Source organism: Trichosurus vulpecula, chromosome 2 (genome assembly GCF_011100635.1).
Source record: "Trichosurus vulpecula isolate mTriVul1 chromosome 2, mTriVul1.pri, whole genome shotgun sequence".
Taxonomy (NCBI): Eukaryota; Metazoa; Chordata; class Mammalia; order Diprotodontia; family Phalangeridae; genus Trichosurus; species Trichosurus vulpecula.
In genome coordinates, this window is record NC_050574.1 from 2,376,966 (window position 1) to 2,398,872 (window position 21,907).

Here is a 21,907-nt window from a genome sequence, read left to right on the forward strand (position 1 = left end):
TACTGATTCAAAACTGGACCCCTTCCTTGAGGAAAAGCGATATTGTGAGATCTTGGAATGCAGAAAATAAGAGAATGGCTCCAATCCCCATGATCTGGGGACTCCATCATGTCAATTCAACAAATCCTGGTTGTGTGCCAGGCACTGTGCTAAGTGCTGGGGTTACCGTTGGTAAGGTGAACCCCATTCTGTTTGGTCTTGATCAAACCTTTGGTAAGAGGTGTGAACCATTACTGAGTTTCTTCCCAGAAAGACAAACAAAATTAGGCTGCATGTGTATGTTTATTTCTCTCAAAGCTGGTGGATCCTGCAGAGAGAGAGATGCATGAGAGTTCATTGTCCGTTATGCCGGAGCAAGCAGGGCATTATGGTAGGTTAAGCTCAAAGTGCACCACAATGCCTCTCCTCATTGGCCAATCAAGGTTTTTTTTGGGTCTTTCTCAGCTGTGTGTGTGTGTGTGTGTGGAGGGGGTGGTGGTCCTCCAATGGTTTGGGGGGGCCCTTGGCTGATTTCCCACTACTTTTCTAAGGGCACAATTGCATAGCCCTCTAGAAACCATTTTTTTTAAATTAAGAGCCTAATTTATAGCATGATTTCCTCCAAATCCCCAAATGACAAAACTTGGAAGCATAATAAGAACACCAACAATGCTACAGTTTTAATGTATGAAACAAAATTGCCAGTCACATAGCATCTATTCAGTTGATTTTGTTAGTTAGAATTGTCTCAAATATAAAACCGACTTTCTCCATCTATCCCTTTGACCCTGCAGATGGAAGGCTATCAGAGACTACAACAGGGTAATTCTGATCCCTTTACATGGAATTCTCATTCTTCTCAGGTCCTAATCGCAATACCTTAAATGCCAAATTGTAAATGTATTTTACATTACCTGTGGATCTGCCCTAACATGATGAAACACCCGGATTATCCTCGCGGGGTCTGCGGGTAAATGAGCTCCATTCTAATTGAAATTAGAGAAATGTGCCAGCCAGCCTGATTGCATTTGGTGAACAACCTCCATTCTGAAACTAAGCTTGGTTTAGCTGTGAATCACTTGCTCTCCTGGAAATCTCCAGGTTGCCTCTTCCTTGTTCTCCCTCTCCCACCTCTTCACTTCTGGAATCAGCTGGTAGTAATGGGAGAGGAGGTGCTCTCAGAGTTGGCCAGCCTGGTGGGTGGTGGCCCAGGTGGAATAGGAGGCCCGGGGTGGAGTTTGGAGCCGTGAGCTGGATCTAGGGTAGGAGAGGCCTCATCCTAGTGGCCAAGGCATTCCATGTGATGGAGGGCTGGGCTTGGGGGAGGGGAGGTAGGCAGGGCCTGAGCTCCTGCCCGTGCCTGTGACTGGAGAAAAGTTCTGTCCTGAGGGCCTTAGAGGTTGGGGAAGGGGTGGGAGGTCCCTCCCAGAGGGGGCTGGCTGTAAACAGGAACTTGTGCAGAGACTGGGCTGCCTTCTTCATTCCCTCCAAGCCCAGATCTCTCTGCATTCCTCCCATGCAGCTGAGACCTCTCTGCTTTCCTGCGTCGGAGCTGAGGTGACGCTGCCTTCTCTTGGACCCTCGATCTCTGCCTTCAGGACCCCAGCTCTGTCAGTGCAGGTCCCAGGTAGGTCCGAGGCCCACCCCCCACCCCACACCTGCTGGCTTCTGCTCCCTGTCCCTACCATTGGGTCAGTTCCTTCTGCTCTGACCACGTGGTGAGTGCTTTGTAGTCCTGCCTGGAGCAATCCTCCCTCCCAGTCCTGGCTCTTGGACAAGCTTCCCTCTGCTAACTCTTTTTCCAGACTCCCAATCACTTCCCAAAGGTCCCTCCCCAGATTTAAGATTGGGTCACCCTTTCCTAAAATTCAGACTTTACCCACAGGATCCCCAGAATCTTGTTTGCGTGCCCTCAGCTTTTGGTTAGGAACCGAGCCCCCTGTAAAGACTGAAAGTTCTACGTGCCCTGAGGACCCCACTTTGGATGCTGGAACCAAAACCTGCCTGGCCCCTGTTATCTGCACCACCACCCCCCCCCCCCCTTAGCTCCTGGGCTGGTTCCTTATGGGATACCAGACACTAGCTCCCTGTGTCTGGTCTCCTGTTTGTCTGTGGTCTTCTAGAGGGTCCCAGGAATCCTCCCCAGCTCCTACTTCGAGCCCAGGACACAGTGCTCCCGCTTTCCAGGCCCAGTATCCTCCCGGAGCCCTTCTGTCTCCAGTGTCCCTGACCTCCCTGCCATGAACTGAGTTAGAATGTCTCCCTCCCAGACCCCACCTGGGCTCCCTTCCCCAGGCCTCCTGCTTCCCTGCCTCCTCTTCTTTCAGAGCCCTCAGGCCCGTGCCAGGGGGCTGCAGTGTAATTAGAGCAGAACTTTTTCTTAGTCCTCTCTTTTGGAATGCTTAGGTAATGAAGTGTGTTTGATGAGTCTTACCTTTCAAATGTATTGGCAAGCAGAATGGGACTCTTCCCTGTTCTTTGTGTGAGTGCTTCTCCACACTGAGGTGATCAGGTGCCCCAGGGTCCTGAGACAGGTATGTAAGACGTGAGGTCAGAGTTTGGCTTTTGGGGGTAAAGTCATTAAAACAGTGTTAGTGACAAGACTGTGGGCAAGCTGTTGAAACTGCCCTCCTCCCCAGCTTCAATGACCCAGGTCCTTCTCTGGTAACTGTATATTGGTATGGATGGACTGGTTCGTGTTATTTGTTCTGTTTATATTCTATGCTCGTAATTTCTTTTCATATTTGCCCTGAAGCTCAGGGACCTGATCTTTTCTCCCTGAACTAAGTGAAGGATATATTTATGTTCAATTAAAATGAGATTGTGAACCCCTTCAAGTTGCTTTCCTTAGAAAAGCAAATCAAAGAACCTCTGCTATCAGCCGTCTTGTTGTTCATCTTGTGTGGGTCTTTCACCCCAACAACAGCTGCTAGGAACATTGTTGTAACAGGGGCTGAATCCCAGACTAGATTTGGTCTCCCATCCTCAGGGTTCCACTCGTCGTTTCCTGGTGGCTCCCTCCCAGAGGCCTCCCCATTGGTAACCTTCCTAAGCTTCCCTGTACATCTGGCAGTCAGTCTGTTTTCTAGATGATGTGTGTGTGCTAGTTGGGGAGAGGCGAGGCAGGGAGGGCAGAGAAGGAACTGGAGGGAGATCTCTGATTCTGGAGCCCTTGAGGCTCTGACTGGTCTCATCCTGCCTGGGATCTCAAGCCCCTTCTACCTCTCTGAAGGAGAATGGGTGAGGGGAAGGGGACAGAAGAGGGTGGCATCATCTTTTCTAAGCTCTACTCCCTGAGGGCAGGTCCTGACCCTCTGTAAATCCCCCATAGGTCACCTTCCCCTCCTAGAAGAACAGGTGAAGACTGTGCCCCGCTGGGATCCTTCAACCTCCCCAGCTCAGCCTACAGAGGACCAAAGCCTGATCCAAGCAGGGAGCTTGGAGCCAGAGGGAAGGACCACTGGGAGCTGCAGACCCCCAGTCCAGGTGAGTACACTCTGTCCTTAGACTTGACCAACATCAGCAAAAGACAGCCTTTCCAGAGACAAAGAGGATTGTCTGTGAGGCTGGCAATCCCCTACCTATGGAATGTTTCTTTACAAAAAATAGGCAGGAAATTGAAAGCAGTAGTAACAACAGTGTCTTGCTCTCCTGTGTTTTGAATATCATATACTTTGGCATAAAAGGCACTAAGTTACCCACCCCACCCCTGTTAGCCCCAATTGCTGCCCTCCCATGTTCCTTTTTAAGGTTTCCCCCATGATCCCTGAGTCACAAGAATGACCCCTTCACTCATTCCTCTCTGTCCTGTATGGTCTTTCTTTGCTCCCTTTGTCTATGCCTAGCACCCCTCCCCCACATCCATAGAACTTTGCTTCTTTGGCCAAGTTCTCCCCTTGAGACCTTGAAGGCTTGTTCTCAAGCATCTGAGCTGCACAGTTTTAACTGCCGGATGCACCCTGACCTGTCCTGTCTTTTAGGTGGCTTGACTCTCAAGGGCACACTGACAAGGCAGTGAAGGTTGAAAGGACCAAATACTATGAGCTAGGCCTCAGCAGGGCGTGGGGTCCATGGGGGTGGAGCATAGGATCCTGGCCTCCTGCACTCTCTTGTTCAGTGTTTCTGGAAAATATGGGAACTGAAGAAAACAGGTAAAGTTGGCATCTGAGTCATACTCATAGGTTCACAGCCCTTAGCACAGCTGTTTGCACTAGGCCAAAGAAAGGGTACCATCTTTCGCTGTTAGTGTATTAGCATTTGTGAAGGGCCTGGGACTTCCCTTGTTAGAGAGGATGTAGCGAAAGGGCTGAGTTTGGGGAACTATTCAAAGTCCTGGGAGTTTTCTCTTCCAATGGGGGAAAGGGAGGTACTGAAGGAGACACTCAGCTCCTGTCAGAGAGGCATCAGGCTCAAAGGCAAAGACACAATGGAGGGACATATCTTCTCCCCAAATCTACTTTGCACCATCTTCACAACAACCCTGTATGGTAGGTGTTCTTATCTTTATTTCACAATTCAGGAAACAGGCAAAGAGATTCAATGACTTACCATGGTCATAGAGCCAGTAAGTGTCTGAGGCTGGATTGGAACTCAGAGCTTCATTATCTTCTACCATTTCCTAGCTCCCCCAACATGGTCTTAATGTGTCCACCTTCCCACAAGTCCTGCAACATTGACTGCGGCCATTTTTTGTCACTATGGTCAGTTTTGCAGAGTATGAGATTAAGCTTCAGTGTGGTTTTGGTTGACCATTCTCTTATTAGTGGCTTGGAGCATTTTTTCCTGTGGTTGGGAGTACTTGGCAGTTCTTCCTTTGAGAATTCTTTGTTCGTACCCTTTGACCATTTATCTATTGGGGAATGGCTATTTGTTGTTCCTTTCGAGTTGTTCCACTTTTGTCTCATTCTTTGTGACACGCTTTTGGGCTTTTTTGGCAAAGATAGTAGAGTAGTTTGCCATTTCCTTCCCCGACTTATTTTACAGATAAGAAACTGAGGCAAAGAGGTTTAAGTGACTTGCCCAGGGTCACACTGCTAGTACTAGTCTGAGGCTAAATTTGACATAGCTCTTTATGATTCCAAGCCTCGTGCTCTATCTACAGGGCAACCTAGTTGCCATTGGCTATTAGTCTTTTTAAAATAATGTTTTATTTTTTCCCTAAAGACAAATTAAAATATTTTTTATTCCTATTTTGAGTTCCCAATTCTCAAACTACCTCCTTCCTCAGACTGTATGCAATCATAGATAGGTTATAGGCATGCAATCATGTAAAGCATTTCCATATTACTCCTTTTGTGAAAGAAAATTTGAACCAAAAGAAAGAACCTGAATAATCGTCCGCTTTAAGTCTGTGTTTAGACTCGATTAGTGTTCTCTCTGTGGAGGGCGTAGCAGTTTTCATCATGAGTCCTTTGAGATTGCCTTAGATCAAGGTATCACTGAGAATAGCTAAGTTATTCATGTTGTTCACCATACCGTATTGTCGTGTACAATGTTCTCCTTGTTCTGCTCACTTTGCTCTGCATCAGTTCATGTAAGTGTTTCTAGGTGTTTCTGAAATCATCCTGCTTGTCATATACCACAGCTTGTTAAGGCATTCCCGAATTTTTGGGCATCTCCTCAATTTCCAATTGTTTACCACTACAAATAGAGCTATCATAAATACCCTTCTCTAAATAGGTCCTTTTCTCTCTTTCTTTTTAAAAAATCCTTTGTGGGTGCCGACTTAGCAGTGTTACTGTTGGATCAAAGGGTATGCACAGTTTCATGGCACTTTGATTATAGTTTCATATTACTCTCCAGAATGGTTGGATCAGTTCCCAAATCTACCAATAGTGCATCAGTGTCCCAGTTTTCCTACTTCCCTCCAATATTCATGGTTAGCCAATTTAATAGGTGAGGTAGTAACCTAGAATTGTTTTAATTTGCCTTTCTCTGATCAACAGACATTTATAGCATTTTTATATGACTACAAATAGCTTTGATTTCTGTGTCTGAAAGCTGTCTGTTCATATCCTCTGACCATTTATCAATTGGGTCATGACTTGTATTCTTATCAATTTGACTGAGAGCTCTATATATTTGACAAACGAGGCCTTTATTAGAGATATTTGCTGTAACTTTCCCCCCAGTTGTCAGTTTTCCTTTTAATCTTGGTTTCATTCATTTTGTTTCTGTAAAAACCTTTTTGATTTAATACAATCAAAATTATACATTTTACATCTAGTTATGCAGTTTATGGGTGAGTTCATTCTGTTTGTATTTACAGTTATGTTAACTAACTGTGTTTTTCTCTGCATCATATTTTCCCTCTGTGCATCCTTCTCTTTCCCTTTACCCCTTCACCCTGTCTTTCCTCAGTAGTGTTTTGCTTCTGACCAATGCCTCCCCCAAACTGCCCTTCCTCCTGTCATTCCCCTGGCCCATTCCTGTCCCTTTCTACTTCCCTATAAGATAAGAGAGAATTCTATACCCACCTGAGCGTATATATCATTCCCTCTTGGAGCCAATTTTCATAAGAGTAAGGTTCAAGCAGTCCCTTCCTACCTCCCCATCCTCCCCTTCACTGTAATAGTTCTTCTCTGCCTCTTTTATGTGAGATGATTCACTCCCTTCTACCTCTCCCTTCCCTCTTCTTGGAATGAAATTCTCTTTCTGACTCTATGATTTTGTTTCTTTGAATATCATCCCTTCACAGTCAGCATATACTACCATACAGGTATACATGTATGATGCAATGCATACAATGTATATAGTGACTGTCAAGGTATATTCCTTTTAATTGCCCTAATGCTCATAAAGGTCTGAAGTGTTCAGGTGTCACCTTCCCATGTAGGCATAGACACAATTTCACCTCATTGAATCTCTTCTGTTTTCTCTTTCCTGTTTACCTTTTGATGTTTCTCTCTTGTCTTGTGTTTGAAGATCAATTTTTTTTCAGCTCTGGTATTTTTGTTGGGAATGCTTGATTATTTTCTCTATATTGAAGGTCCATTGTGGCCCCTAAAGGACTGTACTCAGCTTTTTCCGGGTTTGTGCTGCTTGGTTATAATCCTAGTTCCTTTGTCTTGCTGAATATCATTCCACACCCTCTGACTTTTTAATGTAAAGCTACTCAGTTCTGTGTTAGCCTGACTGTGACTCCATGACGTTTGACTTGCTTCTTTCTGGCTGATTACACTCTTTTCTCCTTGACCTGGGAGCTCTGGAATTTGGCTTCAGTATTCTTTGGAGTTTCCATTGTGGGATCCTTTAAGGAGGAGATTGGTGGATTCTTTTAGTTTCTACTATACCCTTTGGCTCTAAGATATCAGGGCTGTTTTCCTTGGCAATATCTTTGCCAAGAGGATACCAAAGGGGGTCATGGAGAGTCAGACATAGCTGACACAAATGAACGACAATAACATCCATATAGAATGTATTGTAGAATATTGTGTAAGATGTTGGTCTAATCCTAATGTCCTTAGCTATTATCAATAATGCAATGATGGAAGAAAATCCCAAAGGACTAATGATGAAGCATACTGTCTGACTCCAGGAAAAGAATTGATATTGTTTGCATACAGACTGAAGAAATGTAATTTTCACTTTCTTGTTTTCAAAATTTTCTGTATAATATGACTAATAGGGAGATATTTTATGATTACACACATGTAAGCTATATGTGATTGCTTCCTGGGGGAGTGGGAGACTGAGGGAAGGAGAGGTGGAATTTGGAACTCAAACCTTTAATAAACAACAAACATGTAAAAATTTTAATATGTAATTGGAGGAAAATAAAAAATATTTCTTAAAAATACAAAAAAAAATCTCCACCATTTAGCCCAGCACCATCCACTGGTTATAACAATTGAAGAAATTTTGTATCCTCTGAATGAGTTCACTTACCTTGACTACGTACTTTCCAGGATGTACACAGGTGATGAGGTTGTGAAAAGAATAACCTTCAAGTCAGTTAGTATTTCATTATTTTGATTTGTTTTTAGTTACATTGTAAGGTTTAGTTCCTTTGTTTGGGAAAAGCTAGCCCTCGCAGCTAAGCTATACTAACATAGATATTCTTCTAAGTCCAGGTTACCTCTAGATTTAGTGATTGCACAGACGACTGATAAGACTTTATCATTTAATAGCAGGTAGTTTAGAGTAAGACTCATATCTTTGTAGGACTAAAACAATCATGGCATTGTAAGAGTCTTTTCACAGGCTAAATTCCTGTTTCTGGCTGCTGCAGAAAGGGGGTTAATGGAAGTCTAAATTCCTCTTCCTAGTCTTAGTGGATAAGCTTTCTTTCCTTTCAGGTGGAGGTTAACTCTAAGCCTAGTGGTATAATCTTCTAAGACTGAGTTTCCCTTTCTGGCAGCTGGAGGATGGAGAGTGCCTGCTAACTGCAAACCACAAGCTTCTCTTTTCCAGTCTTTCTTCAAGCTGTAGGCTCCCTTGAAGTAATACTTTTGGATGCAAAACTCATCAGCTGCAGAGCAAGGACTTTTGGTTGATAGACACAGGATGAATCTGGGTCACAAAAAACTGGGAGGAGTAAGTAGTCGGGTGACCTGCCTTGTCCAATTGAATTTTGTTCAAAGCATGTTTCCTAAGATTGTTTTAATTTTTTTCATTCTCTTCTATTTTAAAAATCATTTCTGTAAATCACACTTTTGTCATAAACTACTGAGGAATTGGTTGACCTTAAAGTTAACCTGTGAACTGCTACAATTAAATCATTATCTACTAGTAAATTTTGCATCTCAGATTATTTTCTATTTCAGATAACTAATTTTGAGCTGTCACCTGCTTTGTCAGAGACAGTTCAGTGTTTGAGAGGCTGCCAGGCAAAGTGTGGGAGAGAAGAGGTATTTGGGTGACTACAAAACAGAAGTTCCATTGTGCTGACCTCCCTGTTGTATGCCTGTTAAAGCTGCCATGCCAGGAAACTGATTCTCTTCCATTTGAATGGTCTTAGGAAGATTCTGAAGGTCACCTGGCAAGATAAGGTAGTGGACACTGAGGTCCTTCCTCCAGTTAGACTGCCAAGCATTCTAATCTTACTGCAGAGAGCACAACTACTATGGACTGGCCATGTTGTTCAAATGCCAAAAGAACGTTTGCCTAAAAAACTATTTTATGGAGAACTCAAGTGAAAAAGAAAGTCCCAAGGTGGTCATAAGAAGTGACAGAAGGACATTCCCAAGGTCTCTCTGAATACTTTGTAGTCAGTTGTGAGACATGGGAGACACTGGCGAAGGACCACCCATCATGGCATGCCTGCATCAAAGAATGCGCTGTGCGGAGTGAGCAAAGCAGAATTGCAGTAGCTCAAAAGAATGATGACATGCGCAAATTGAGAGCCTTATTCACCCCAAATGTTCACTGGGACTATTTGTGCCCAATCTGTGGTAGAGGCTTCTGGGCTTGTCTTTGTCTGATCAGCCTTCATCAGGGACACTGTACCTTGACCCCGACATAGTGATGTCATTTTGGTTCACTCTGGGCAGAAAGAAAAAGAAAGCGCCCAACTATGAGAACTAAACATTATAATAAAGAAATATATGCTATCCATGAGTGAAAGGAATCCTAAGGCACAGGCAAAGGATGTTTTGGCCTGGCATATCGTGCCCAGGGTGCCCTTAAGCCCTCGGTGTTACAACAGTTAACTCTCCTTCACTTGGCTAGAAAGTCTCACACCCCTCTCTTAAGTCCAGATTGTAATTAGGATGTCTTATGAATCCTTTTCATGTTTTAGCTAGAGAAGAGACATTGTTTCAGCTTCTCAGGAGTTAAACCATGTCTTTTCTTTTTCATTCCTCTCCTTTCAATAATCACAAATGAATGCCCCTGCACCCAGAATACACTGTACTTGGCAGCTTCTCACAAATACCTCACACAATTTGCATTATAACATATCACTTCTACGATTTCTGTTATCTTTTTTGTTGTTGTTGTTGAGAAGACAAGGGAAGGCTATTGGCGTTAAGTGACTTGCCCATGGTCACACAGAGAGTGTGTCAAGTATCTGAGGCCAGATTTGAACTCATGTCCTCTTGACACTCCCGGGCCGGTGTTCTACTCACTGCACCACCTAGCTGCCCCATTTCTATCATTTCTGAGAAGGCAGAAATTTCACATCATCTTCTGTCTGCCTCTTCCACAGATCTTCCTCCCTCACAAATAAAACACATACTTTATCTGAAATTCTCCATTTTGTAGTAAGACATTTTCCATCTTTATTCCAACTGATCACATCAACTGCTTTTCTCACTTGGCCATTGGGCTCTTAATGACTTTGGTTTCAAGTGTTGACTGTGACACTCATCAAGGGTACAACCTTTGGGTAGATGCCCTTTCTGCCCTTTATTTCCCTCCTCTCACTTGATGAAGGTTGGACTATAGGAATTCTGGAGTCTCTTTCAGCTCTAAATCTGGTGACTTTTGATGGTTTAGGAATGGGTGACATTCAAGGATGTGGCTGTGGACTTCACCCCAGAGGAGTGGGGCCTCTTGGACCATCCTCAGAAGGAGCTCTATAAGGAGGTCATGCTGGAGAATGCCCAGAACCTGCTGTCCCTGGGTAAGGACCCTTCCCCTGGCCACTCTGAGTCTCCTATCACAGGGAATATCTTTATTCCTGTGTGTGCTGGCTCGGGAGGATTTATCAGTTACTAGGAAGGAAAAAGTGCTGGTCTCCTGTGTCCCAGAGACAGGGTCCTCCTGCTGCCTGCTTTTCCTATAAAAGGTCAGTCCATTGTGTGAAGAGAAGCTGGAGGTTTCCTGATTGCCCCTGAAGCTGTCTCTTGCCAATTCTGGGTAGCTTGAGGTCAAAGTTCAGATCAGTGTTGAAGCATCTCAGGTGTGGAAGTAATCCTACATGTAGTCCAGCCTCTGCCTAGACATGAATTTTGCCTGCCAAATCTCTGAAATCTGCTTAGGCGGCTTTTCCCTGCACCCTCTTCCTCTTTGGGAGGGGCCAAATATTTAGGACACTGTTCTTTGTGAGAAGCACCAGTTTGTAGCTTCCAGCTCCTAGTTGTGCCTGGTAGGGCACTTTTATCCTTCATCTTCCTTTGCATTGCCCCAAAATTCCAGCCCAGAAGGTGGGAAAGGAAGGAAGGAAGGGAATAAGCATTTCTGTTCGCTAGCTGTTCACCAGCTGCTGTGCTAATCTCTTTCTTTACCATATGATGTCATTGGGTCATATTATTATCTCTGTTTGACATTTGAGAAATCTGAAGGAAACAGGTTAAGTGACTTTTACAGGAGCACACAGCTAGTAAGTGTCTGAGGCTGGATTCGAACCCTGGCATTCCTGACTGCAGGCCCTGGGCTCTCTCCACTGCACTACCAGCTACCCCTAATTTCTAGATAGTGGAAGCTCTGCAAGGAGTCCCTCCTTCCCTCCTATGAAGAAGGTGCACCAAGACTGAATGTTCTGACTCCAGATTGGATCCATGATCTTTTCCGCATCTCTCCCCAAAGCTCCCACAATAAATGCTATGGACATCTTGTTTCAGGACTTCTGGGAACCATCCTGTGCTCCTTTCTTGTAGTCCTCTGTCAATGCAGGTCAACTGGCCAGGAATCAGAATTTGGTCCAGCTAAGGTTCATTGAGTTCCCTAGCAGGAGAATCTCACCTGAAGAGGCAATGACTCCTGAATGAAGAGTCCAAAGGCTTTTATACTTTCCAGGGAGTGGCGAGCTGGCGGGTGGACAGGGAGGGACAGGGCCACAGCTGATTCATCAGGATCTAATTTTCAGGAGCTCAAGGCAGATCTGGCACATCCTAGTTTGGGTTACTTGCATTACAAGCCTTAATGGGAGAATAAGCCAATTCTGTGTGAACATGATGGAGTAATTCTCTTGCTTTGTATGCACACTCTTTTTCCCTAAAGAGACCTAAATTACCAATTGTTCTCCATCCTCACCCCTGATTCCCCATTCCCAGGTCTGCCAGTTCCCAGAGGAGATCTTCTCTGTTATTTGGAGGAAAGGGAAGCACCATGGCTACTGCACCAAGAAGGCCTGAGGAGCTTTTGTCCAGGTGAGTGAGGGGAAAGCAGGTCTATGAGAGCTGGGATATCAAGAGGCTTCTGGGTGTGGGGGTGAAGCAAGTGCTAGATCTGGGGGCAGGAAGACCTGACTTGGAATTCTTTTTGAGACCCTTTTTAGCAGTGGGAGCCTGGAAAAGTATCAGTTTCCCCACCTTTAAAGTGGGGGAGTTGGACACCATGACCTTGAAGCTTTCTCCCAGTGATAAATGTCAGACCCTATACAAAGTCCATATTTGGAATTTTGGGTCAGGAACTCAGCTGAATGTGCAAAAATGGGCTAGACTTTCCAGGTTGGGTTCTTTCCTAGATTTTCTTCGAATCAGTGAGCATTTATCAAGTGCCTTGTATCTGCCAGACCCTCTGCTAAGCACCAGGGACATAAGGAGATACAAGGGACATCCCCTGCTGTCCCGTAACTCATGGCTTGTGGGGCAGACCATGTGCCAAAAACAGTATGGAAACCTGTCCGGGACAGGACTAATTGGAGCTCTTTGAGAGAGGGAAGGCCATAAAGTAAAGGAAGCGTGGAAAGGCTTATTGTGGAAGGTGGGCTCTAGCTGGGACTTCAGGGAAGCCAGGGTGAGCAATCAAGGCTGGGGGATGGTGAGGAAAGCCTGTGGAGTGTGGAGGTGGAGTGTCCTGTTCACAGAACAGACGGGAGATCTGTACCACTGAGTAATAGTTCTTTTAGGATGGAAATAAGGTGAAAGAAGACTGGAAGTGTTGGAGAAGGGAAGGTGAAGAAGGGGTAGGTGATTAACAGCCCCAGAGAGGATTTTTTGTTTGATCTTCTTGCTAGGGAGCCACAGGAGGTTGTTGAGTACATGGTGACATAGTCCATAACAACTAGAGAGAGGGTAGACCTGATTCTTCTGGACCAAGCAGCAGGTTCTTGTAGTACCTCAGGCCTGCTTTGATTGGGGCCTGAACCAAGATAGTTCCAGTGTTGAGAGACAAATGAGTGTGTGGGAGAGATGTTACCAAGGTGGAATCGCAGGACTCTGGAGCAGATTGACTATGGGGGTCAGGACTGTGGATGTGTGAGAGTCAGTGACGAGTGTATGGTACGTTACTTATCTGCCTACAGTATTGGAAGGGTGCCTTGCAGAGCATTAGGAAAGTAGGAAGAGGGGGTGCTGGGGGAAAAAGAATGAGTTTAGTTTGGAGAACCAGGAGAAGAGTGTCACTGAGAGAGAGAGAGAGAGAGAGAGAGAGAGAGAGAGAGAGACAGAGAGGGAGAGAGGGAGAGATAGAGAGAGAAATGGTGAGTGCATTTACCAAGTGGGAGATTTTTGTTGCTTTTGGAGAGAGGAGTTTCCATTGAACAATGAAATTGGGAGCTTGACTACAGAGAATTTCAGAAAAGCCAAGGGAGTTGGAGACACCCATTGTAAATGGATGTCTCCAGTTGTTTAGCTCTGAAATGGAAGAAAGGCATAGGGAAATTTTTCTTGGGTTGAATGCATCAAGTGAGTACATGTTCAGGATTAGAGAGAAGTGGTTTCAGTTGTGGCACTAGGAAAGGTGTCTTTAGTGCAGGAGAGACTGAAGAGTAGTGAACTAGTGGGGATGCAGGGGAGGCAGTGTACTGAGGAAGATGAGGTGCTGGAATGGGATGGTTTAGACAGAGAAAGGAGTTTGCTGGGTCTCACAGAGGGAGGACCATTTCATCTGATGATGGTATCAGGAAGGAAAAGAAGGCACCTGATTTATGGGAGATGAAGAGGATAAGAGAGTTCTTGTTACGTATGCAATTTATTCAACATCATATGAGGCAGATTCTTCTTAGGTGAGGAGGTGAGTGGGGGTGGAGAGTGGGAGCAAGCAATAAGGGAGGGTTGGGGAAGAATGAGAGTATTTGGACAAGCTGCTGTCCTGAATGGGGTAGTGAGTCAGTTATGAGGTTTTTCACTAATATCTGTTATTTCTGACTCTTTGTGACCCAATATGGGGTTTTCGTGGCAAAGATAGTGGTGTGCTTTGCTATTTCCTTTTCAGGCTCATTTTACTGATGAGTTAACTGAAGCCAACAGGCCTAAGTGACTTGGCCAGTGTTACAGCTAGTAAGTGTCTGAGGCTGGATTCGAACCTGAGTCTTCCTGAGCAGTTCTCTATCCACTGTACCATTTAGCTACCCCAAGGAAGTCATTTCTGGAGATGTCAAAGGATAGTCTTGCCACAGGGAGGGCCACCCAGAGATTATGTAGCCTAAATTTGTAAAGGAACTCTCTCCATTCATTAGCATCAAAGTAGTAGCCAAGGTTGCTGCCTTACTTAGAGTTAATCCAAGGCTCTCCTTTACATAAATCATCAACCTGTGTCTGTCCCCTCATCTCTGAGGCTCAATCTTTAGCCCGTTCTTGGTGAATCATTGACCAGATTCTTTGAGAGGACAGCTACTCTCAGTTTGGGGAAGTGACATGTAGAAACTCCCAGATGTCTATGGTATGAGATGCTTCAGGAGCCTAGAAAGAAGTGTTTGTGATCTTCACTGTGGGTCTGGTCAGGTCTCATGAGGGTGAGAAGCAGATAGAGGTCATTCAGCATAGGGAATAAGGTGCAAGAAAGAGCCAGAAACAGTTTGGAGGCCAGAACCTGCATTTGCCAACTCAGACAGCGACCAGGGTACAAGGACTGAGGTCGAGCCTGGGGCCTGGTGTCAGCCCTGGGCCCAGTCATTCAGTCAATAAACAGAGATTAAGCACCTCCAGTTTTCTTGGCTCCTTTTGGAAGGGAAAAACCAGTGCCTGCTGTCAGGGAGCTCCCAATCTGCCATATAAACATGGAGATGTTTGAGGAGAAACACCAGACTGGGGACATCGGTCTTAGCTGATCCAGGGAAGAGTGTTGGGAATGGAAAGAAATCTAGTTCAAAGGAATATAAGGGAAGCTGAAGAGTGAGGGGTGTAACAGTTTCAGAAGGAGAGGAGAATTAGGGAGCAAAGAGTCAAAATCAAAGCAAGAATGATGAATTTCAGGCCCAGCTCAGAGATATTGTGGGTCCTGTTCCAGAGCACCACAGTAACCGGAATATTGCAATCAAGTGAGTCACCTGATTTTTGGGTTTCTCAGTGCATATAAAACATATGTTTACAATATGCTGTTGTCTGTTATAGGTACAACACTGTTATGTCTAAAAGAAAGGTAGATACTTTACAAATATTTTATTACTAAAGAGAATGTAAGTATTAGCTAAGCCTTCAGTGAGTCTTAATGTTCTTGCTGGTGGAGACTGGCCCAGTGTTGCTGGCTGCAGACCGATCAGGCGGGTGGTTTCTCCAGACTGGCAATGATTGTGGCAATTTAGTTTGCCACATTGATTGACTCCTCTTTTCCCTTGAACTTAAACCCTCATCGTAGGAGCAGTAGTTGGCCTAATTCCAATGCTGTTATGTCTCATGGAATAGGAAGACCCAAAGAGAGGGAGGGAACAAGTCAATTAGCAATAAGAAAGCATATTTTCTTAAGAGAACAAAACAAAAGAAATTGGAGTGCAGACTGGCCTTCAAGTCCCATGGACAGAGTATGCATGCTCTTGTAGGGTTGGAGTTCTTGGCTCAGCTGCTGAGATGTTGGATAGTTCACTCAGCCATTCTGAACTCCTGGCCTGAGCTGAGAATGTAATGAGAATTCTTGTCTTGCCAGTATCACAGGTGTTTGTGTAGAGCCAATGTGATTGTGTGTGAAGTTCTCTGTAAGTCAGGTTATCCTGCAGGTGTGAGCTAATGATATATTCAAATGATTGATTCATTTTCTTTTAAATTTTTATTTATTTTAAACTTAAATACAAAGTGAGAGGGAAAATTTCCATGTACAGAACATGAAGAACTCAATATAAAACTATAAATTTCCATTTCTGACTGTTCACTTTTCTGAAATTGTGTGATAATTACTATACATTGTTTTCAAAGCTATCCAGGTTTTCTGTGCTTCCTTCTTCTTGTCCTTTTCCTTGTCCTGCTCATTGTCCTTCTCCTTCTTCTTTTTTCCTCCTTCTCCTTCTTCTTCTTTCCTCCTCCTCCTCCTTTTTGGTGAGGTAATTGGGGTTAAGTAACTTGCCCAAGGTCACACAGCTAGTAAGTGTCAAGTGTCTGAAGCTGGATTTGAACTCTGGTCTTCCTGACTCCAGGGCTGGTGTGTGCTTCTTTCTAATTTTTCTTTTGTTTCCTACTGTCTACTCCTTCTTTTTTTTTCTTTTTTTTTATTATTACATTTTTGGGGGGTTATAGCACTTAGTTTTGCATGTTCTTGAGTTTCAAATTTTCTTCTCTTTCCTCCCCCCTAAGATGGCAAGCAGTCTGATATAAATTTTCAGAGGAAGAAATTAAAGATATCTATAGCCATATGAAAAAATGCTCAAAATCACTACTGATTAGAGAAATGCAAATCAAAACAGCTGTAAAGTGCCCCCTCTCTCCTGTCAGATTGGATAAAATGACAAAACAGGAAAATGATAAATGCTGGAGAGGATGTGGGAAAATTGGAACATTAATACGTTGTTGGTGGAATTGTGATAAGATCCAGCCATTCTGGAGAGCAATTTGGAACTATGCCCAAAGGGCTATCAAAATGTTCATACCCTTTGACCCAGCAATACCACTTCTAGGGTTGTATCCCAAAGAGATTACACAAGTGGGAAAAGGACCTCTATGTACAAAAATATTTATAGCTGCTCTTTTTGTAATAGCAAAAAATTGGAAATCAAGGGGATGCCCATCAATTTGGGAATGGCTGAACAAGTTGTGGGACATGAAGGTAATGGAATACTATTGTGCCATAAGAAATGGGGATGATACGGACTTCATCATAACCTGGAAAGCTCTACATGATATAATGCTGAGCGAGCGGAGCAGTAGGAGAACATTGTACACAACCACAGATATATGGATTCTGTGATGACTAACCCTGATAGACTTTGCTCTTTTCAGCAATACAAGGTGCAAAGACAACTCCAAAGGACTCATGGTGGAGAGTGCTATCTACATCCAGAGAAAGAACTATGGCATCTGAATGCAGATTGGGGCACACTTTATGCTTGCCTTTGTTTTCGTTGTTTTTTTTCTCCTTTCTTTCTTCTTTCTCATGATTCATTCCATTGGTCATAATTCTTCTTTACAACTTGACTACTGTGTAAATAAGTTCAAAGCAAAGTTAGATATAGAAGATATATCAGATTCCATGTCATCCTGGGGATGTAGGAGGAGGGGCAGAAAGAAAATCTGGAGCTCAAAATTGTATAGAACCAAGTGTTGTAAAGTATGAATAAAAAATCTGAAAAAAAAAAAACTACCTGGTACTGGCTAAGAAATGGAGTCGTGGATCAGTGGAATAGGATAGGTACACAAAACACAGTAGTCACTGACTATAGCAATCTACTCTTTGGTAAACCCAAAGAATCAAGCTTCTGGGCTAAGAATTCACTATTTCACAAAAATGACTGGAATAATTGGCAAATGATTGATTCTGTCCATTGAACTTTGAAGACTTTCCTCTTGGCCTGGATAAGTAGGATATAGATCACTTAGTTTACTTTATCCCAAAGGAGGGAAGGGATTATAATTATACATGTGTGTACATGTGTCTCTGTATATATATGTTTTATTGTTTGTTTCTTGCAGAAGGAGAGATTACATGTAAAGTGAAAGAGACAACTGGCAAGCTAAGCATTTCTGTGAAAGAAATTCATGAGGAAAGTTTCATGAGGGGTGGTCCTTGTGACTTCCCTGGGAGACAAATCTGTGCTGTACTTCACAGAATCCACACAGAAGAGAAACCTTATGAATGTGCTCAATGTGGAAAGGCTTATAGAAGAACCTCTGATCTTGCTGCTCATCAGAAAATCCATAGTGGGAAGAAACGTTATGAATGTGATCAGTGTGGAAGGGCTTTCAAATGGAACACTTCTCTTTCTATACATCAGAGAACCCACACTGGAGAGAAACCTTACGAATGTGATCAGTGTGGAAAGGCTTTCAGAAAGAAGTCTCACCTTGCTGAACATCAGAGAAATCACACTGGAGAGAAACCTTATGAATGTGGTCAGTGTGGAAAGGCTTTTAGAAGAAGCAATGTTCTTGCTATGCATTGGAAAATCCACAGTGGAGAGAAACCTTATGAATGTCATCAATGTGGAATGGCTTTCAGAATGAAGTGTGAACTTGCTAAACATAAGAAAATCCACACTGGAGAGAAACCTTATGAATGTGCTCAGTGTGGAAAGGCTTTTAAAGGAAACTCCGAACTTGCTTACCATCAGAGAATCCACACTGGAGAGAAACCTTACGAATGTGCTCAGTGTGGAAAGGCTTTCAGAAAGAAGTCTCAACTTGCTTACCATCAGAAAATCCACACTGGAGAGAAACCTTATGAATGTGATCAGTGTGGAAAGGCTTTTAAAAGAAACTCTGATCTTGCTATGCATCAGAGAATCCATATTGGAGAGAAACCTTATGAATGTCATCAATGTGGAAAGGCTTTCAGAATGATGTGTGAACTTGCTAAACATAAGAAAATCCACACTGGAGAGAAACCTTATGAATGTGCTCAGTGTGGAAAGGCTTTTAAAGGAAACTCCGAACTTGCTTACCATCAGAGAATCCACACTGGAGAGAAACCTTACGAATGTGCTCAGTGTGGAAAACCTTTCAGAAAGAAGTCTCAACTTGCTTACCATCAGAGAATCCACACTGGAGAGAAACCTTATGAATGTGCTCAATGTGGAAAGGCTTTCAGAATGAAGTCTCAACGTGCTTACCATCAGAGAATCCACACTGGAGAGAAACCTTATGAATGTGCTCAGTGTGGAAAGGCTTTCAGAATGAAGTCTCAACTTGCTAACCATCAGAGAATCCACAGTGGAGAGAAACCTTATGAATGTGCTCAGTGTGGAAAGGCTTTTAAAAAAATCCCTAATCTTGCTATCCATCAGAGAATCCACACTGGAGAGAAACCTTACAAATGTGATCATTGTGGAAAGGCTTACAGAGTGAGGTCTCACTTTGCTGAACATCAGAGAATCCACACTGGAGAGAAACCTTACGAATGTGATCAGTGTGGAAAGGCTTTCAGAAAGAAGTATAACCTTCTTGAACATCAGAGAATCCACACTGGAAAGAAACCTTATGAATGTCATCAATGTGGAAAGGCTTTCGGAAAGAAGACTCACCTTGCTGTACATCAGAGAATCCACACTGGAGAGAAACCTTATGAATGTAATCAGTGTGGAAAGACTTTCAGAATGAAATCTCACCTTGTTAAACATCAGAAAATCCACACTGGAGGGAATCCTTATGAATGTGATCAGTGTGGAAAGCCTTCTTAAGGAGATCCATTCTTGCTGCACATGAAAGTATCCACACTGGAGAGAAACCTTACGAACGTGATCAGTTTGGAAAAGCTTTCACACACAAGTCAAGTCTTTCTATGCATCAGAGAATCCACACTGGAGAGAAACATTATGAATGTCGTTAATAAGGAAAGGCTTTTAGAACAAGCTGTGATCTTGCTTTGCATTGGAAAATCCACCCTAGAGAGAAACCTTATGAATGTGCTCAGTGTGGAAAGGCTTTCAGAATGAAGTCTCAACTTGCTAAACATCAGAAAATCCCCACTGGAGAGAAACCTTATGACTGTAGTCAGTGTGGAAAGGCTTTCATGCAGAGATCCAGTCTTTCTCTGCATCTAAAAATCCACACTGGAAAGAAACCTTATGAATGTGATCAATGTGAAAAGGCTTTTACACTACACTCAACTCTTTTTAAACATCAGAGAATCCACACTGGAGGGAAATCTTATTAATGTAATCAGTGTGGAAAGGCTTGTACATAGAACACCAGTCTTGCTGCACATCAGAGAATTCACACTGGAGAGAAATGTTATGAATGTAATTACTGCAAAAAGGCTTTCCCTCAGAGCTTGAATCTTGCTCAATATCAGAGAATCTACACTGGAGAGAAATTTTATCAGTATTTGGAATGTGATAAAACTTTTATGTATACAATCTCCTTGTCAATGGAATCCGATGAATTAAATGTCCAAGAGACATAATGTCTGGTTAATCGTTTCATTAATTATAGGTGGTGAATATTTAATAAAGACAATGGTCAGTTATCTACATCCTGTAAACCAGATTTGAATCATACAGGCCTCTCAACACTTATATGCCCTTAGAAAAGTGGATGTTTGTAACAACAATTTTGCTAGCAACTACTGTGGCTGTATAAGATATAACACTGGCACACAGAGGGGCTGCTAGCAAAGGTTCTTTGATCTCCTTTTATAAGGGGGCAACTTTAAGGGGTTAACAATCGCACTTTGAGATACATATATTATTCACTTAGTTCAGGGGGAAGAAACCAGCACCCTGAAGTTGAGAACAAACACAAACCGAAAATATAACCAGGTTCTTGTCTGATCAAATCACAATACATATTTGCCAGAGAATCAGCAACATCTGAGTTCTTCAAAGTTAGGGTGGGGGAGAGTGGTTTCATTCACCTCCCCAGAGTCTCATCACCAACACTATGTAAATGAGTGTACCCACAAAAGTGAACCACTAACTTTCCAGCACATATACCCTGTGCAGGGCCCTGAGGGCTTAGGCTTTGGGAAAGTTCTTCTGTCCCTAGCACCACATCATATACATTGTTTGCAATCAATGATTCCCCATTGCATTAGTGCTTGGAAGCCCTCCAAAGCAAAAAGACAACACCTGCCTGCCCCATTCAAACAAAGGCTAGACTCATTAAAGGCACTTGATGGCCTCAGCATTCTAAAAGGGAAGAATAGCAAAGAAAATCCTGCCCTAATTCCCATAACAATGTGACTAACAGGTATAAATCAATTCTCATAGCTTAAAAATTGAGAATCAATATTATAATGAAAGGGAGACTTCTATTAAAGAGTGGCTGGGGGACTTGACTCATCACTCAATCTTGGACAGAGAGACTTCTCTCTTCTCAGACCTGTCTGACTAAAACACAATGGTGCAGAATTCACCTAGACTAAAATCTCTTTACATTTTGGTCCTATCTAAATTTCCCAGTTGGGTAGCTCATGGCCAGGATTTCATCTCATCATTAGCCCTGCCCTTCAAAGGCTGGCTGAATCACCTACAGGGGCTGATTTCTGAATGAGGAAATAGAAAAGGGGAAAAAGCTTAGTCCTAAATCAATAAGTAGCTATTAATATGAGAAAAAGAATCATTTCTCTCACATCAGAGAATCCATTGTAGAGGACATACCTTGTTATTATAATCAATATAAAAGGCATTCAGGCTAAAGTCATCCCTCATTTTCCCTCAGAGAATTCACAAGAGATTGAAGTCATTCCTGTAATAAATGTGGAAAGACATCAAATGGAATACAGACCTTGTTAGACATCAGAAATTTCACCTTATGAACAAGCCCTATCTGGACTCAATTGGGAAGGTCTGCAGACAGAGCTCATGTCTTCACTTTCATCAAGGCTTCATAGTGGAGAGAAGGCTTATGAATGCTCAGTGGGATCTGTCTTTTCCTGGAAGATGGAGGTCACTAGACAACACAAGATTCACACTGGAAAGAAGTCTTATAGAAGCAATGCTTGTGGGATGGCCTTCACCTGGAGCTCATATGTGTGTATAGATTGGAGAAATCTTCCTGAAGATAAAAATTTATGGATCTAATTAATGAGGGAAGACATCTCCCTGCAGCACAGACTTCATGAGACATTACAGATCTCATATTGCGCATAAAGCCCTGAAAAGAGATTGAATTTTGCTCTGAGATCCCAAGGTTTCTCCTGACTCCCCTAAAATATTCCATAGCCTCCTAGGGTGAAACTTGTTACTAGCTTGTTCACTTAACTCTCCTCCAACTGCATTGAGAGAAACCTTTCCAGTTCATAC

The 21,907-nt window shown here is 43.2% G+C and overlaps 1 protein-coding gene across 1 annotated transcript; it reads left to right on the forward strand.

Moving 5' to 3' along the window:
* The first annotated feature begins 3,382 nt into the window (after positions 1–3,382).
* On the forward strand, positions 3,383–20,067 carry LOC118835363 (zinc finger protein 420-like). The gene is made up of 5 exons (XM_036742554.1): positions 3,383–3,465; positions 8,392–8,514; positions 10,417–10,543; positions 11,916–12,011; positions 17,640–20,067. The coding sequence occupies exons 2-5, from the start codon at positions 8,434–8,436 to the stop codon at positions 19,340–19,342; spliced, it is 2,007 nt and encodes a 668-aa protein (XP_036598449.1). The 5' UTR covers positions 3,383–3,465; positions 8,392–8,433; the 3' UTR covers positions 19,343–20,067.
* The last annotated feature ends 1,840 nt before the right edge of the window (positions 20,068–21,907 follow it).

Excerpts from the sequence above, each read along its gene's own strand:
- LOC118835363 (XM_036742554.1), top strand. The coding sequence starts at position 8,434 with ATGCAAAACTCATCAGCTGCAGAGCAAGGACTTTTGGTTGATAGACAC. Across the intron at positions 8,515-10,416 it reads GTCACAAAAAACTGGGAGGA|GAATGGGTGACATTCAAGGA; the intron begins GTAAGTAGTCGG and ends TTGATGGTTTAG. Across the intron at positions 12,012-17,639 it reads CCTGAGGAGCTTTTGTCCAG|AAGGAGAGATTACATGTAAA; the intron begins GTGAGTGAGGGG and ends TGTTTCTTGCAG.